The sequence below is a fragment of the Schistocerca gregaria genome, chromosome 2, assembly GCF_023897955.1.
Source record: "Schistocerca gregaria isolate iqSchGreg1 chromosome 2, iqSchGreg1.2, whole genome shotgun sequence".
NCBI classification, from domain to species: domain Eukaryota; kingdom Metazoa; phylum Arthropoda; class Insecta; order Orthoptera; family Acrididae; genus Schistocerca; species Schistocerca gregaria.
Genome location: NC_064921.1, coordinates 132,329,231 through 132,346,896, shown reverse-complemented (window position 1 = coordinate 132,346,896; position 17,666 = coordinate 132,329,231). Strand labels below are relative to the sequence as shown.

At 45.4% G+C, this 17,666-nt stretch overlaps 1 protein-coding gene across 1 annotated transcript in view; it reads right to left on the bottom strand.

Annotated features, from left to right (window-relative positions):
• The window catches only part of LOC126335674 (gastrin/cholecystokinin type B receptor-like), a 595,933-nt gene that overhangs the window by 89,662 nt on the left and 488,605 nt on the right, over positions 1 to 17,666 (bottom strand). The window contains exon 2 of the mRNA XM_049999131.1: positions 13,713 to 13,930. Within this exon, the coding sequence (XP_049855088.1) occupies positions 13,713 to 13,930 (218 nt within the window). The remainder of the gene's footprint in view (positions 1 to 13,712; positions 13,931 to 17,666) is intronic.

The window sequence follows — 17,666 nt, the reverse complement described above, 5'->3', positions numbered from 1 at the left end:
CTTATAAAATGTAGTCCATCAACAAAGGACACCTCCTTACAAAACACTCCTTCTACTTATACTTGAGTATTGCTCAGCAGAGTGGGATCCGTACAAGGTCGGGTTGACAGAGGAGATAGAGAAGATCCAGAGAACAGCGGCGCGTTTCGTCACAGGGTTATTTGGTGATCGTGATAGCGTTAGGAAGATGTTTAGCAAACTCAAATGGCAGACTCTGCAGGAGAGGCACTCTGCATCGCGGTGTAGCTTGCTGTCCAGGTTTCGAGAGGGTGCGTTTCTGGATGAGGTATCAAGTATATTGCTTTCCCCTACTTATAACTCCCGAGGAGATCACGAATGTAAAATTAGAGAGATCCGAGCGCGTACGGAGGCTTTGCGGCCGGCGTTCTTCCCGCAAACCATACGCGACTGAACAGGAAAGGGAGGTAATGACAGTGGCACGTAAAGTGCCCTCCGCCACACACCGTTGGGTGACTTGCGGAGTAAAAATGTAGAATTAGATGTAGATGTATCCAGTCGATGTATATGATGTGACGTCGTGCCTTGAGGAAATATAAATGGAGTGAGGTCCGACTACTGATTGAAAGAAAATGAACATTCACTCCACTAATAGTTTCAACTAGGGTCGTCGCATTACTATATCATCCTAGAATACCTTCTCGTATCTTGTGTTGGGTCACCACTGTTCCTTTTAAGTCATTTGCATTGCAACATGTTCATGGCTCTCGCCGTGGATGATCCAACTCGGTAGTGGATTGTGTAGCGCACTCCAGCGGTAGTTGGAAAAATGTCTGGGGTTCCTAACAATTACACAACGTCGTTCCTGCATACAATTCCAAACATTAGGTACATCCCTTGGATCATCATTGAATAAGTAATAGACCACATTGACACAGACCCACATGATCCTCAGATAAAACGCCTCTTTTGGGAGAAAAATAGTTCGGGTAGTGACGTGTCCCAGCTTTACACGCAACATAAAAGTCAACATTGGTTTGACGAAGTACCAGACCGCCATCTGTGTGAATCACATACATTGCACGCTGTTGGAGAATTCCGCCATGTTCATGCCTGACATGTTTCGTATTGACTCCACGTAGTGAGAGGACTGGACCTCAAATTCTAAAATGGCTTCGTGGACTGTGCGTCCCACGACACTCCATTGCATGCCGGGATATTTCATTCACACTACTTATGATTTGCGTCTCCGTTGCAGTTCGCAATACATCTCCTTCGAATCACCAACGCTGAAGCCAGGAAAGGGTCGCTTGTGTGACTTAGTTTCAAGTAGAAAGGCTCATGGTAGATGAATGGTGCCGGGATGTTTTGTAACGATGCCAGGGACTCGACGGAGGACGGTGCTAGCGCTTTCAGCAGCAAGCTCGTAAGGCTCGTGGGTAGGGATGCTGCAACCGTAAATGTGAACTAAAATGCAGGGCCACGGCACTATCGAAAACTATAGCCCTCCTCTAACCTTGGGGAGGGCGAGATATCCATATCGAACTTTGAAAAACGTTCCTGTGCTAAGCCGGGAGTCGCCATTAGCTGCACGATATTGGGTTCTTAACGGGAAGTGCCTGTGCGACGTGTGGGATGTACGGCGCCATGTAAACATTGATGTACCGCAATGAGATTTTCACTCTGCAGTGGGGTGTGCGCTGATATGAAACTTCCTGGCACACTGAAACCCTGTGCCAGACGGAGACTCAAACTCGGGACCTTTGCCTTTCGCGGGCGGGTGCTGTACCGATAGAGTTACCAAGTACGATTCATTACCCGTCCTCACAGCTTTACTTCCGCCCGTACCTTGCCTTCTTCCTCCCAAACTTCACAGAAGCTCTTCTGCGAAAGTTGCAGAGGTACTGCCCGAAGTACAGCTGTGAAGGGGGTTGTAAGTCGAGCTTGGTTAGCTCAGTCGGTAGAACATTCACCCGCGAACGCAAAGTTTCCGAGTTCGACTCTCGTTCCGGCATATAGTTTTAATCTGCCTGTCAGTTTCATTGATGTACTGTGTCCTCCGGAGGATGTTCAGAGTACCCAGGCAATAATTAGCCGTCCTTGCTCTCTAATTTGGTCTAGGACTGAGGGAGGAGCCCGTGATTTTGAGTCGTCATAAGGGATATGTCGTTCGTGAAGTATAAACTGCAGTATGTCATCTGCTTGCTGACCTGTAAGGGGCTGAACTTTTCACTTGGCAGTGCCATCCCGATATGCATGGCAACTAACTTTTTGAGGTTAATGAGTCTACCGAGGCTGCCCCTTAGGCAGTGATCCATTCCATGACGAGTCCCATATCTTGACTGCCATGCATGACCAGCATCAAGTCGTCCATATGCAGGGTGCATCATAAGGTGGTGTTATCGAGCGTCATCCAATCAGTTTACGGCATAGGCCTCATATTCAAGATTCTAAGGCCAATGTTTTTAAAATCGTTGATGATGAGCAACCTTGGAGCACTGAGCAGTGAATGTAGATAGCCCCATTAACGAGCACACTCGATGATAAAGTGGTCCGTGTATAACATGGTCCGGTGAACGGCATTCAAGAATGAATGGGCGACTCAGTCAAGTCGACAAATGCCAGTGCACCTGCTATGTGCTGAAGCTTCACCAGCATTATCATGTCCCTGTATCAGCACGGAGCTGTGCGTATGTTGTAAGGACCTCTCCGACGAAGCTTGATCCTTGGAATTTACTTACCATATCGTACTCCTGAAATGTGCAGCCATCAGGCTGGTGAAGAATCTCATGTCACTTTTCAGCTGTGTCAAGGGCCATTGGTCAAGGATGTGGGACCCACCATTCGGCTTATGAATAGGCGCTATAAGTCCTATTAGTTTTTGTCATATCTCTGTCCAACATGGCATCAAGAGCTGTTTGATGACACAATAAAATTGCAAAGCGGGTACCATATAGACATGTGGCTTTGTTGGACAGTCCTCTGTCAGTGACATTGGACACCTGGTCTTCTGTCATGGGCCCTCAGATCTTGTAAGGCGTCCCCAGCAATAGATGTAGACTGAGATAACAATGTAGTCGTGAAGAAGAGTAGCTGAAGTTTACGACAATAGTTGGAAAGAATCAATGCCCAAAGAAGTGGGAAACGGAAGTACTAAGGAAACACGACATAGGCTTGAAGTTATCAAAGGCTATAGATACAGCAATAAGGAATAGCTCAGTAGCCAGTAAAGTTGGAAAAGATGAAGAGGAATGTATATCTTTTAGAAGGGCAATCTCAGAAGGTGGAAAGACAAACATAGGTACAAAGAAGGTAACTGCGAAGAAACCATAGGTAACACAAGAAAAACTTCAGTTGGCCGATGAAAGAAGGACATACAAAAATGTTCAGGGAAATTCAGGAGTACAGAAATATGAGACGCCGAGGAATTAAATAATTGATAGGGACAGAGAAGCTGTCGGAAGGACTGGGTCAGAGTAGAGCAAAGTCAAAACAACCTTCGATGAAATTGAAAGCAAGGCTGGTAACATTAAGAGTGCAATGGGAATTCCACAGTTAAATGCAGAGGAGAGAGCGGATAGGTAGAAAGAGTACGTTGAAAGCCTCTATCAGGGGGCGATTTGTTTTATATGATAGAAGAAGAAACAGGAGTCGATTTAGAACAGATAGGGAATCCAGTACCAGAGATGTTTGGAGGCCTTCAAATCAAATAAGGCACAAGGGGTGGATAACTTTCAATAAAAAAAATTCTAAAATCAATGGGGGAAGTGGCAACAGAACGACTATTCACGTCGGTGTGTAGAATGTATGATCTGGGAACATACCATCTCACTTTCGGAAAAATATCATAAACAGAACTCCGAAGACTGCTAGAGCTGAGAAGTGCGACAATTATCGCACCAACAGCTTAACAGCTCATGCATCTAAGTTACTTACAAGAATAATATTCAAAAGAATGAGAAAGAAAATTGAGGAAGTGTTAGATGACGATCTGTTTGGCTTTAGGAAAGGTAAGGGCAACAGAGAGGCAAATCTGACGTGTCGCCATCCTACTTGGCTTGTTAGCCGATGTTGTTCGATTTCTCAGTAATGTATGGACCATTGTTTCCCTGATGAAGTGAGTCTCACTCATCAACGTCTGTGCCCCTTCTAGTACAGATCTTCGAAGGGAACGCTCCAGCCATTTTTGCACAGGACGTTGCGCTGCTCTGCCAGGGTGGACTAGATAGCCTGATGATTGGAAGGGACCTTAACTACACGCAAGCTTCTTTGGAGCAGCTTCCGCGCGATTCCTCATGGACTGAGCCTGACATACTCCTCCGTGATCTTAAAATGATAGACACATGGTTCCACATCTGCTGTGACAGACATGACTAAACTCACCTCACCAGTCACTCGTCCAGTTGACTCAGCTTGCTCACTCAATATGGCGATATCTGATGTGGTGATATGCCCAACAACCTTTCCGGTTCACTTAGCCTGCATCTATGCCATAGCTCGCAATCCGATCAGGGTACGGCGAAGTCCGTGGAAGCTCAGCACTGCCCACTTGACATAGTAGCTGTCAAAGATACGTGGAATGAGTCTGTTTGCAGTTGTAGTTTTTACATCTCGGCCCTTAAATGATGAACTGACTTGACATCCACAGTCTGCATAGTAGCTCTGCAAGATATGTGGAATAAGTCTAATCGCAGTTGTGGTTTTCACATTTCGGCCCTAAAATGAGGAACTGACAGTGCAAAACCGGTGAGAACCCTCTCTGAATTCTGGATCTCTGTCTGGTCATGACATGATGTAAATGAAACGTTCCTGTATCACCTCTACTTCTTGTGATTCTTGAACAGAGTAGTCGCTGATATGTTTTAGAGAGCTCAATTAGTCTTTCTGCTCTCTCATTCCTAGAACTTTGAAAATGGATGGATGACTTACAGCAGCCCTTTACTGCTATTGCTACAAAGTATTTATTAGTGACTTGGTAATAGTGACAATTTTAGCCTGACCTCCCAGGTTAAAGTGAGGCTTGCGGCCCTTCTTTAGAGTAATTTTATAATGTAACATGTAACAGTAAACTTACATACAGATTTTATTCCTCGCTAAAATACATAGCTAACAAAAGTTTGGAATGTCATATAGTTTGCTACAATTAGTTCTTATAGTACACCCATTGAAGTTCTTGCAGCACCTTATTAACAAAATAAACATACTTCCTTCTGAAAACAAGAACGATTTTGGTTAGTTACAAAAAAATTTTTCAAAGCAAAGCAGGCTTTGTTCTAAGTGTACATCTTGAAAATAAAAACAGTGAAAAACTTTATCTCAAGATGATAATTATCAGTATTTAGTAGTGAATACGTCCTTCCTGCATACGAATCGTATCTTCCACTCGCCGAGGCATTCTCTGGATGAGACCGTCCAATATTTCTTGGAGTATGGGGTCCCACTCCTCAATGGTAGCTTCAGTGAGGTCCTGAAAATTGTCAGATGGATTCAGATGCTGTGCAATAGCCACCTTCAACAGAACGCAAGAATGTTCAATTGGAACCGTGTCTGGGGACTGTGCTCGCTTATACCTTTGGTTGACGTTACATCTTTGACGATACTGAGACACTGTTAGAGTACACGGCAACTTACATTGTCATCAACTAGAATTGATGTTGTGACTGTCTTCACGTCTTTACGGCCCTAAAATCGTTTGTATGACCTCCTGGCGGCATCGGGGACCACTCACACTGCCGTAGATGGGAATTAGAGAGCTCCGCTGTCCTATCAGTATTGCCGCACAGAGAATTACACTTCGACCTGCAAACGGATGGACTTTGCGAACGTATCGGCGTTCCTGATGTCGTCTAGCGCTTCTCCAAAGCCTAATGCGACTTGTGCCTGTCGCAAACCAGTCCTGGTCTCGTCAGCAAACATCACATTACTGCATTCGGCAATGCTCCAATGTTAATGTGCAAGAGCTCAGTTCCTTCGATTGTGTCGGTTCCGTTGGTCCATTGCAAAACTTCTCATTCGTCTTATGGAATGAAGACCACCAAACTGCAATATTCTGTGCTCTGTTTGGTCTGAGATACGAATCCCTGTTGCCCGGAAGAAATCATTTTCAGTATTTCTGGCAACTGATGTTGGGAGCCTGCGAGCTGACAGCTGTAGGAAACGAAATTCCATTGTTGGTGTCATACGAGAAATACCACCTCGAGGAATGGCGCTCACATTTCCAGTCTCGCTTTTGGGTCTCCACACCTTAGACACACCATTTTGAGTGAAATGAAACGAATGGGCAACAGCTTGCCGTGTACGACCTGCTAAAAGTAAAGCCACTACGAGTACGTTACTGCAGTGCTGAACACAATCATAATGAAGCTGTTGTTGATACTGGACTCCTCTCAGAGGGCCGCTGCAGTAGAAGTATGTTTACATGAGTGGGAAACGACCGCAAAGCATCCATTAGTAAACAACTTATAGAATATGGGCTATAACTAGATAATGCATGAAGCGTCTAGGTCAGTGAGACCTCTAGTATAGTAGACAACACTTTACGATAGTATTCCAAACTTCTGTTGACCAGTGTGTTATTTCCAAAGTTAGATTATGAAGATCTATAGTCAGCTGATGCTGGCTGATGGGACAACGGTGACAAAATGACAAAGAAAAAATTATTTTATTAATATTGTAGCTAACTTTAATGCTTTTATACAATCCGAGGAAGCTTGTTAATGCGAAGTGTAGTTACTGCAATTTTGTTTGATAAAGTTATTTTAATTCCGTAATGCATGGTTTAATTTACACAGTCAATTCACATGAAATGGTGGTTAGTTATTTACGATAGGTTTTCGTAGTGCGTAACCAAGACAAACTTCTCCTCTCTGATCTATGATCGGAGTTATGAGAGGCAACTGTAGCCTCCGAATATTACTGAATGCAATAACATGCGAATTATAGGACCACAAATATGACTTTTGTAGTGGTAAATACAATTAATCGTGGATTCTTTTTCTACCAAGGTGTCTTCTTGCTACGATTCATCCGAGACAAAACAAATTATTTGAAATTTGGGATTCTGGATTCGAGGAAAATCTCAATTTTAAAGTAGATCAAAGCCTCATTTTTATGAAATGGATACGCCACTAGCAGCGCAGAAGATTGCGCCAGGTACACCAGCAAGCGTTCCGAATAAATGCTCGGAGCAATACGCTGCGTAATCAAGACCCATTTCGCTAATAGTGCGTGCAATTTGGAGTGTCGCGTGGCACTACGGATGATTCGCGTGCGAGTTGGAAGGAAAATTTCAACAGCACACCTGTTTTTCCACCACTAGACCCAGAAGTAGGCCATTTCATCCGTGGCCGAAACCTCGGATTTGCTCATCATGCGAGAGTTATTTTGTAACGTGTTACAGTTCCACTCACAGAAAACTTTGTTAATTTAAAAAACCGGCCACCAGTAAATAAATAAACATCTTAATGCGGTTCGGACTGTTTCGTTACGTAAAAGAATATATTAATTTATCTGATATCTCTTATGACAGCTGTACCAATGAAAACAAATACACTAATGGTCATTACAATTGCTATACCAAGAAGAAATGCAGATGATAAACGGGTATTTATTGGACAAATATATTATACTAGATCTGGCATATGATTACATTTTAAAGCAATTTGGGTGCATAGATCCTGAGAAATCAGTACACAGAACAACCACCTATGACCGTAATAACGGCTTGGATACGTCTGGGCATTGAGTCAAACAGAGCTTGGATTGTGCGTACAGGTACAGCTGCCCATGCAGCTTCAACACGATACCAAAGTTCATGAAGAGGAGTGACTGGCATATTGTGACGAGCTAGTTGCTCGGCCACCATTGACCAGACGTTTTCAATTGGTGAGAGATCAGGAGAATGTTCTGGCCAGGGCCGCAGTCGATCTTTTTCCGTATCCAGAAAGGCTCGTACAAGATCTGCAACATGCGGTCGTGCATTATCCTCCTGAAATGTAGGGTCTCAGAGGGATCAAATGAAGGGTAGAGCCACACATCTGAAATGTAACGTCCACTGTTCAAGGTGCCGTCAAGGAGAACAAGAGGTGACCAAGACGTGTAACCGATGGCACTCCATACCATCACGCCAGGTGATACGCAAGTATGGCGATGACGAATACACGCTTCCAATGTGCGTTCATAGCGATGTCGCCAAACACGGATGCGACCTTGATGATGCTGTAAACATAACATAGATTCATCCGAAACAATGACGTTGAGTGCCCGGTCGCTGGCGCTTCTGTCTGTGATTCAGCGTCAAGTATAACCGCAACCATGGTCTCCGAGGTGATAGCCCACGCTGCAGCAAACGTCGTCGAACTGCTCGAACAGATGGTTGCTGTCTTGGCAACGTCTCCATCTTTTGATTCAGGGATCGAGACGTGGCTGCACGATCCGTTACAGCCATGCGGATAGGATGCCTGTCATCTCGACTGCTAGTGATACGAAGCCGTTGGGATCCAGCACGGAGTTCCGTATTACTCTCCCGAACCCACCGATCCCATATTATGCTAACAGTCATGGTATCTCGACCAACGAGAGCAGCAGTGTAACGATACCGCAATCGCGATAGGCTACAATCCGACCTTTATCAAAGTCGCAAACGCGATGGTACGCATTTCTCCTCCTTACACGAGGCATCACAACAACGTTTCACCAGGCAACGCCGGTCAACTGCTGTTTGTGTATGAGAAATCCGTTGGAAACTTTCCTCAAGTTCGCACGTTGTAGGAATCGCCACCGGCGCCAACCTTGTATGAATGCTCTGCAAATCTAATCATTTGCACATCACAGCAACCTCCTCCTGTCGGTTAAATTTCGCGTCTGTAGCAGGTCATCTTCGTGGTGTAGCAATTTTAATGGCCAGTAGTGTATTTCAAACAGGTAGTGAGAAAGTATTTAATTCGTAATGGTGCGTAAGTAAGTACATTTACATTTTTAAGGACATAGACAACAGAGGGTAGATGCTGGATGCTGCTGGAAGCGAAGTATAAGATTTAATCAAATGCATCCAGACAACCCTATGTAATGTGGTATTGACCACAACGTGTCACGAGTGGCGGGCCATAAAAGGAGGCCAGGAGTATTGTGTTTCAGTAGAGAAGCAGTGATGGCAGTATCGGTCCGATAGGAGAGTTCAGTGACTTCCGACATGGGCCGGTCAGTGGATGTTACCTGTGTATCAGGTCTACCATGGAGATTTCAACCTGTCTAAAGCTGCCCAATTCGAATATTGGTGATACGATTGCCATGTAGAAACGAGAAGGAACAACCAAAGCCAAACCAAGATCAAGGCAGATCTCGTATACTGACGGACAGGGACTGCCGAGTACTGCGAAGGATGGATGTAAAAAATCGTACGAATTCAGCGGAATGACCCACACGTTTGCTACCAGCACTCAAGTTAGCACAGTGGTTGCGCATAGGGAGTTACGAAGAATGGAGCATAGTAGTCGAGCATCTCCTCATGAAGCACACATTTCTGTGGTCAGTGCTAAGGGACGCTTCAGGTGGTGTAAAGTGTCGCTACACCGAACAGTGGATGACTGGAAACGTCGCCTTATGGCGCCTAAGATACTGTGAAATTCACAAGAATACGAAAATATCTTACAGCTTTCTGTACTGCGTGCAGGAGAGGAAGAGTTCGGAGAGCACGACAGTGAACATACCATACGGGAGCATACAGGGTGTAATGGGTACTAAGGCAAATTTTCTTCTTGTGGTACCTTAATGTGTACAAAAACCAGTATGTTGGTTTATCCACTGAAAAGCCACATAACTTATTACCTCGTGTTTTTTGAACGGTCATAACTGCAAGTGCACTATCCCTTCACTACAGAATAATCGTTCTGCGTCCACACGTCCACATTTCAACACGTGACCTGCGGCCCAGGAAACCTAAGAATATTCGACATGTGATAACTATAATTATCAGTCAGCATGTGAAGTAAATACAGACCTCGAAGAGAACGGTCTATTGACAAACAGTCAACATGGGTTTATAAAACATCGTTCTTGTGAAACACAACTAGCTCTCTATTCACATGAAGTGCTGAGTGCTATTGACAAGGGGTTTCAGATGGATTCCGTATTTCCGGATTTCCGGAAACCTTTCGACAGTGTACAACAGAAGCAGCTCGTAGTGAAATTGCGTGCTTATGGAATGTCGTCTCAGTTATGTGACTGGATTTGTGATATCCTGCCGCAGAGGTCACAGTTCGTAGTAATTGACGGAAAGTAATCGAGTAAAACAGAAGTGATTTCTGGCGTTCCCCAAGGTAGTGTTATAGGCCCTTTGCTGCTCCTTGTCTATATAAACGATCTGGGAGACAATCTGAGCAGCTGTCTTAGTTTCTTTGCAGATGACGCTGTCGTTTATTTACTAATTAAGTCATCAGACGATCAAAACAAACTGCAGAACGATTTAGAGGAAGTAGCGGAATTGTGGGAAAAGTGGCAGTTGACCTTAAATAACGAAAAGTGTGAGGTCATCCACATGAGTGGTAAAAGGAACTCGTTAAACCTCGGTTACACGATAAATCAGTCGAATCTAAAAGCCGTAAATTCAACTAAATACCTATGTATTACAATTACGAACAACTTATACTGGAGGGAACACATAGAAAATGTGGGGAAGGCTGACCAGAGGTGGCGTTTAATTGGAAGGACACTTAGAAATTGTAACAGACCTACTAAGGAGACTGCCTACACTACTCTTGTCTGTCCTCTTTTAGAATACTGTTTCGCGGGGTGGAATCCTTACCAGATAGGACTGACTGAGTACATAGATAAAGTTCAAAGAAAGGCAGCACGTTTTGTATTGACGCGAAATATGAGAGATAGTGTCACAGAAATGATACAGGGTTTGGGATCGAGATCATTAAAAGAAAGGCGTTTTTCACTGCGACGGAATCTTCTCACGAAATTCCAATCACCAACTATCGCCTCCGAATGCGAAAATATTTTGGTGACACCGACTTACATAGGGAGGAAAGATCACCAAGATAAAATAAGGGAAATCAGAACTCGTAACGAAATATATAGGTGTTCATTCTTTCCGCACGCTATACGAGATTTAAATAATATAGAATTGTGAAGGTGGTTCGATGAAGCATCTGCCAGCCACTCAAATGTGAATTGCAGAGTATCCATGTAGATGTAGACGTAGATGAATGTTGTCCAGCACACTGTCCTCACTCAACAGTACAAATATCAGCACTTACACCCATCTACCCATTGCAGCCTGTGTATGCGGCAACGGTTTGTGGATAATAACATTCCTGAACTAGATTGGCCTCTCCAGCGTTGCAGCATGAACCCAATGGAACACCTTTGGGATGCGTCCAACATCACTACCTTCTCTGTTTCCTTCCCAAGAAGTAATTGGCTACTGGCTGCCATTCCTCCAGAGACATTCAGACACTTCATCGGAAATGGCCCCAACAGAGTGGGCGAAAGGTAGACACACCTCGTAATAATTTCCGCTAACAGCTGTCCGTATACTTAAGATCAGAGAATGCAGGTACGTAGCTGCCGGCGCCGCCAAAATTGTGACACAGCAGGCAGACATGGCTGTGTCTCCCTGACTGATGACTCAACCTTCTCATAGCTCCTTCGCAGAACCTTTCGCTCTGTGTAAATGGAAGTGTGAGACAGCCGTCCCACGAAACAGTTGACTGATGATACTGTTCTCCGGCGCAGCAGCCGGGTAATGTAGTCATATTGTCATGGTACTTAAACGGACATACTAGCTACCACCTTCAGGTGAGTACGCTGATACACAGTCTCGTCAGACCTGTGTTTCCAAAAAGGTTGGCGGCCCCTTTATGGACTGTGGTCGGCCCACCGCGTGTGCGAAAGCTGCAGCTCTGTGAACAAGTAGCTCACCGGTGGAGAAATAGACAAAACGGTGCATCCAGAATGAAATTTTCGGTCTGGAGCGGAGTGTGCGCTGATGTGATACTTCCTGACAGATTAAAATTGTGCGCCAGACCGAGACTCGTACTCGGGACCAATGCCGGAGACGAAGTACTGGCGTAAGTAAAGCTGTGAGGACGGATCGTGAGTCGTGCTTAGGAAGCTCAGTTGGTAGAGCACTTGCCAGCGAAACGTGAAGATCCCGAGTTTGAACCTCGGTCCGCCACACAGTTTTAATCAGCCAGGAAGTTTCAAAACGGTGCGTCACTAGCAGAACACTTACTAACAAAATGCGCTTGTTGATACAGAGATCGTTGTTGCTTAATATCAGAAATATCTGATTAAATATCTTAAATGAAGGGGAAAACGTATACAGATCAATAACACTTTCAGCTAGTCGAGTCTCAATCGGTTCCTTTACAGCACATTTCCAGGAGCGATCATCCTGTGTCCCTCGTTAAGACAGTGTTCTGGCACTGCAGATCTGTCAGGAACGAACGAGTGTGGCGATGGTGTTCTGCACATCGGACTTCATCTTCACTTTCATCTTTATCTACACCAACACTCCGTATGCTAGGCGGAGGGTACCCTGTACCACTATCAGTCATTTCCTTTCCTCTTCCACTCTCAAACAGAGCGAGGGAAAGCGCCTGTCTATATGTCTCTCTATGAGCCCTACTTTCTCGAAACTTATCTTTGTGGTCCCTACCCAACGATGTATGTTTGCGGCAGTAGATTCGTTCGGCAGTCACCTTCAGATGCCGGTTCTCTAAATTTTCTCAAGCGTATCTCGAAAAGAACGTCGGCTTTCCTCCATGGTTTCCCAGTTGTGTCTCTGTAACACTTAGGTGTTTTTCGAATCTACCAGTAGCGATCTAGCAGCCCGCCTCTGAATTGTTTCGACGTCTTCCTTCAATCCGACGTTGTACGGATCCCAAAAACTCGAACAGTACCCAAGAATATGTTCACTAGCGTCCTACATGCGCTTCCCTTTACAGGAGAACCACTTTTCTAAAATTTTGCCGATAAACAGATCATTCGCCGTCGCTACCTCAGTTCTCACATGCTCCTTCCATTCCTGAATAGTATGGATAGTTCGGCCAGTATAAGCTATCCAACAATGACAAGAAATTTTGTATAAGTACGCACATCCTAGAAGAGAATCATCAGTCATTAAGCCGTAAAAGTCTACATAACCACAGTTTCGGGTAGCTGTTTAGTGATTCATGTCTCGTGTAGTGCGAGCGCACCCTAAGCCAGGATTTGTTACAGGTGCATACAGTAAAAAATTGCAAATGAGCGTATGGCATCATTGGCCGGGAGGCCCCATGGCCGGGGAAAAAAATGGTTCAAATCGCTCTGAGTACTATGGGACTTAACATCTATGGTCATCAGTCCCCTAGAACTTACAACTACTTAAACCAAACTAACCTAAGGACATCACACAACACCCAGTCATCACGAGCCAGAGACAATCCCTGACCCCGCTGGGAATCGAACCCGGAAATCCGGGCGTGGGAAGCGAGAACTCTACCGCACGACCACGAGCTGCGGACCCATGCGGGGAAGTTCGGCCTCCAAGTGCGAATCTTATTTCAGTCGACGCCACACTGGGCGACTTGCGCGCCGCTGATGAGGATGAAATGATGATGAGGACAAGACTCAGTTCCAGAGTGGAGAACATCTCCAACCCACCAGGGAATCGAACCCGGGCCCGCTTGCATGGGAGGGAAGCACGTTATACCACCCAGCTAGCCGCGCTGCGTATAGTAGAAGGTGCAGAACGAGCTTGTACCTACCTTGAAGGCCTCGCGGAACTTGTGCGACATGATCTGGTAGAGTATGGGGTTGATGGTGGTGGAGACGTAGTAGAGGATGCCCGACGTGTAGGTGACGATGGCGTAGATGAGCTCGGATGGTCCGCGCTCGCGCTGCGCGCCCGCCGTCACGTACATGGCGACCAGCCGCTGCGCGTGGAACGGCGCCCAGCAGATGAAGAACGCCACCACCACCGCCACTGCAACACCGCCACAAGGGCACCTGGCTCAGACAGAGGCACAGAAAGGGTTGCGCCACAGGCGCGACCTGCAGCCGCAACACTGTTGACACACAACGGCGTCAAAGCACTGTTACAGCAGCAGTTTATCAATCATCGTTATATACATAGGTAAGCTAAGGGTAATTCTGCAGTGCATTATCACCCATGAATCATTTATCACTAGGCTCTGTATGTCAAATTAATAACCTCTCAGCTGTCTAGTTTCCAAGTTCGTCCGCAGCTCGTGGTCGTGCCGTAGCGTTCTCCCTTCGCGCGCCCTGTTTCACGGGTTCGATTCCCGGCGGGGTCACGGATTTTGTCTCCCTCGTGATGATTGAGAGTTGTGTGATGTCCTTAGGTTAGTTAGGTTTAAGTAGTGCTAAGTTCTAGGGGACTGATGACCATAGCTGCTAAGTCCCACAGGGCTCGGAGCCATTTTTTAGTTTCCAAGTTTAATTTATTTGGCTATTATTTAGCTACCAGTTTCAGCGTTGTACTACACCACCTTCAGGCAACTGACCGACGAGTAGAAAGATACTACCTGATAAAAACGGGGGTTAGCAATACTGGTATTGGCAGATTTTTGTTGCAGCGATCAGTTCAACCCATGACCGTTGTAGCAAAACTGATCGCTGTAGCAAAAATCAACCAAAATCATTATTTGTGGCCCCTTGGGTTGATCAGAACCGAGGTATACTCTTCCCACACGTCGGTCAGGGGCCTGAAGTTGGCATTGTCAATCGCTGAAACTGCTAGCCAAATAACATAAATTCGGAATCTAGACGGCTGAAAGGTATTCAGTTTGACATTTTACACTAGAGATTGCGAAAACATGTCGATATATCTGAAATATCGGTACTTTCAAATGGTTCAAATGGCTCTGAGCACTATGGGACTTAACTTCTAAAGTCATCAGTCACCTAGGGCTTAGAACTACTTAAGCCTAACTAACCTAAGGACATCACACACATCCATGCCCTTAGGCAGGATTCGAACCTGCGACCGTAGTGGTCGCGCAGTTCCAGACTGAAGCGCCTAGAGTCGCTCGGACACCCCGGCCGGCTAAGGACTTTCAATTAGGCAATGTTCAGATTTATACAAAAATACGAGGGGCATTTAGTAAGGAATGCAACACATTATTTCCGAAAGCAGATTGGTTTTACTCAGGATTCCAATACATCATGTCGTTCCCCATTCTTCTGGCTACAAATCCGTATTTCTTAACATCGTTTTAGTTCAGTACGACGTCCTTACGCCATTTTTTTTTTTGAGGGCCTACTTACGCATCTTTTTGTGAGGGCCTGTAGGATGGCATGATGCCTCTTTGCTGATCGACGTCTTCCTGCATCAATAAAATCCCTGTCATCCACGTACTACTTCGCGCAGAATGCATCGTTCTCCACTGAAATGAACAGATGGAAGTGGGAAGGTGCGATATCCAGCTGTAGGTTGGATGACGAAGAACAGCCCAGCGAAGTTTTGCAGACGGTGTGCTGAGGAAAGCGCCGAAGTCGTTTCTCCAATTTCCTGAGAGTACCATAATACACTTTCGAGCTGATCATTGCACAATGAGTAAGGACATCAAAAAGAATTTCCCCATTGTTCACTCTCAGGTCACCATAGACATTGTACAAGGGCCCAAGAGTGTCTGCTGTGCTCTGATTTTCCGCTAACGGAATTCAGTGACAGCTCTGTTCTTCGAACCCACGTCCGTTACATACGCCCTTTTTAACGCTACATAAAGCGCCGCCAGCGATCGAACTTCTTTAAACTTTATAGGCTGAAACTGAAATAGTCCACGATTTTCCATAACAAATTTCACATTTTCTCAACCGAAAGTTATCCATGAAAAAGAAAGTCTTGCTTTCGTTACTGCAGGCCCCTACTGGTATGATGCCGACACATCGAGAACCGGATCACAAAACTTTATCATACAGATTACTCTCTTAGATGGTTCAGTCACGTCAATGAGACCACTGTCAACTTTCAATAACCACTCATAGACGCCACGTGACTGTACTAGCATTCGAGAGTACATAAAGCGCCTAAAGGGAGGAGGAGGCGCGGTAACGAGTGTGGTCGTCGTAATACCTAAAAGGAGCAATTTTTTCAGACATTCAAAAGTGCATACTCATACATGTTTCCGTGACGGCTACGTCTGCAAACTCTTCACTTGCTGGTGGCAAAATTGCGCTACCCTCAATCGGAGCCGAGGCGATTGTGGTGCATCACGTGCAATAAATGATAGCAATGGACGATAGGTGCGGATATGTTTAAGATCGAATAGAAGTGCAACTGCTGACCAGCTGATCGTCCATTTGAACCAAGGCGCTATCAACGGTGTGTCTTCAACTATCGTTCAGCGAACGTTGCTGCGTATGGGCCTCCTTAGCAAGCGTCTCTTTTATACTCCCAGTGCTGACTGTTGTTCGTCGAAGACAAAGGCTGGAACTGGCACCCCAATATCGCAACGAGACGCGACAGATAGCCTTTTAAGATCAACTGCGTCTTATCCTACATCGGACAGATGCCCGATGGCGAGTACTGCGTTAAATATCTGAAAGCAAGCACCCTGCAACAATCGGCGGAAGAGTCCAGGCCGGAGGAATGTGCGTTATGGTCCTGGAAATGTCCTCATGGCATACCCTAAGTGGTCTCTTCATTCTGGAAGGCACAAAAGATGAACACATGGCACGGTGACATCTACCAGCAGGACACGCAGCATGTGACACTGCTCGCAGAGTACATCTGTCGTTGGAAGAGCACCAGGATGAGTTTGCCGGTTTTCTCTGGCCATCATACTCCGCAAATTGAAGCCCACTCGAAGATCCGTGGGACCACCTCAGTCGGGCTCTTTGTGTCACGGATTCTCAAATGTTCAAATGTGTGTGAAATCTTATGGGACTTACTGCTAAGGTCATCAGTCCCTAAACGTACACACTACTTAACCTAAATTATTCTAAGGACAAACATATACACCCATGTCCGAGGGAGGACTCGAATCTCCGCCGGGATCACCCGCTCCGTCCATGACTGCAGTGCCCTAGACCGCTCGGCTAATCCCGCGCGGCTCGGATTCTCAACCGAGAAATCTAACGAAACTGGCTGCAACACTGGAGTCGGAATGGATCCATTTCCCCTTTGTTACCTTCCAGAAGCTCACTGGTTCTATTTTTGCACGTCTCGCAGCAGTCCCTGATACAAAAGGTGGTTCTTCTGGCTTTTGACAGGTGGTCACATTAATGTCAATGGACAGTGTATAACTCTACTTATTACATTCTTTTACTGGGTGTTCCACGCAAATAATGACTGTTCTCTTAACACGTCCTGCCAAATATACTTAACAAAACTAATTTCCATTATGAAGTATTACTGGCATCAGATTGACAAATGACAATAACGAAGATCATATACAGTGCTAGATTCATAAATAGCCGAGTGAGTATCACTCCTCGGTTGAGATAACGTCAAAATGTGAGAGGAGTACTCCAAGCAGATACATTTAAAATTACTATCAACGTCATAAGTCACAGGAATTCCACATTGTACGCGATGGAACCGTTTACAGTTTCGTCTAACAATGTCAGCCACATTTCTTGGCTTCACTCTCCGACCATGGTGACCAAGAAGGTGCAAATGCTAAAGCATGGAATTTTCCGTAGCTAGCGTGTTTTGCTACAGAATTACATCACGGGAAATGTGACAATTCGATAAC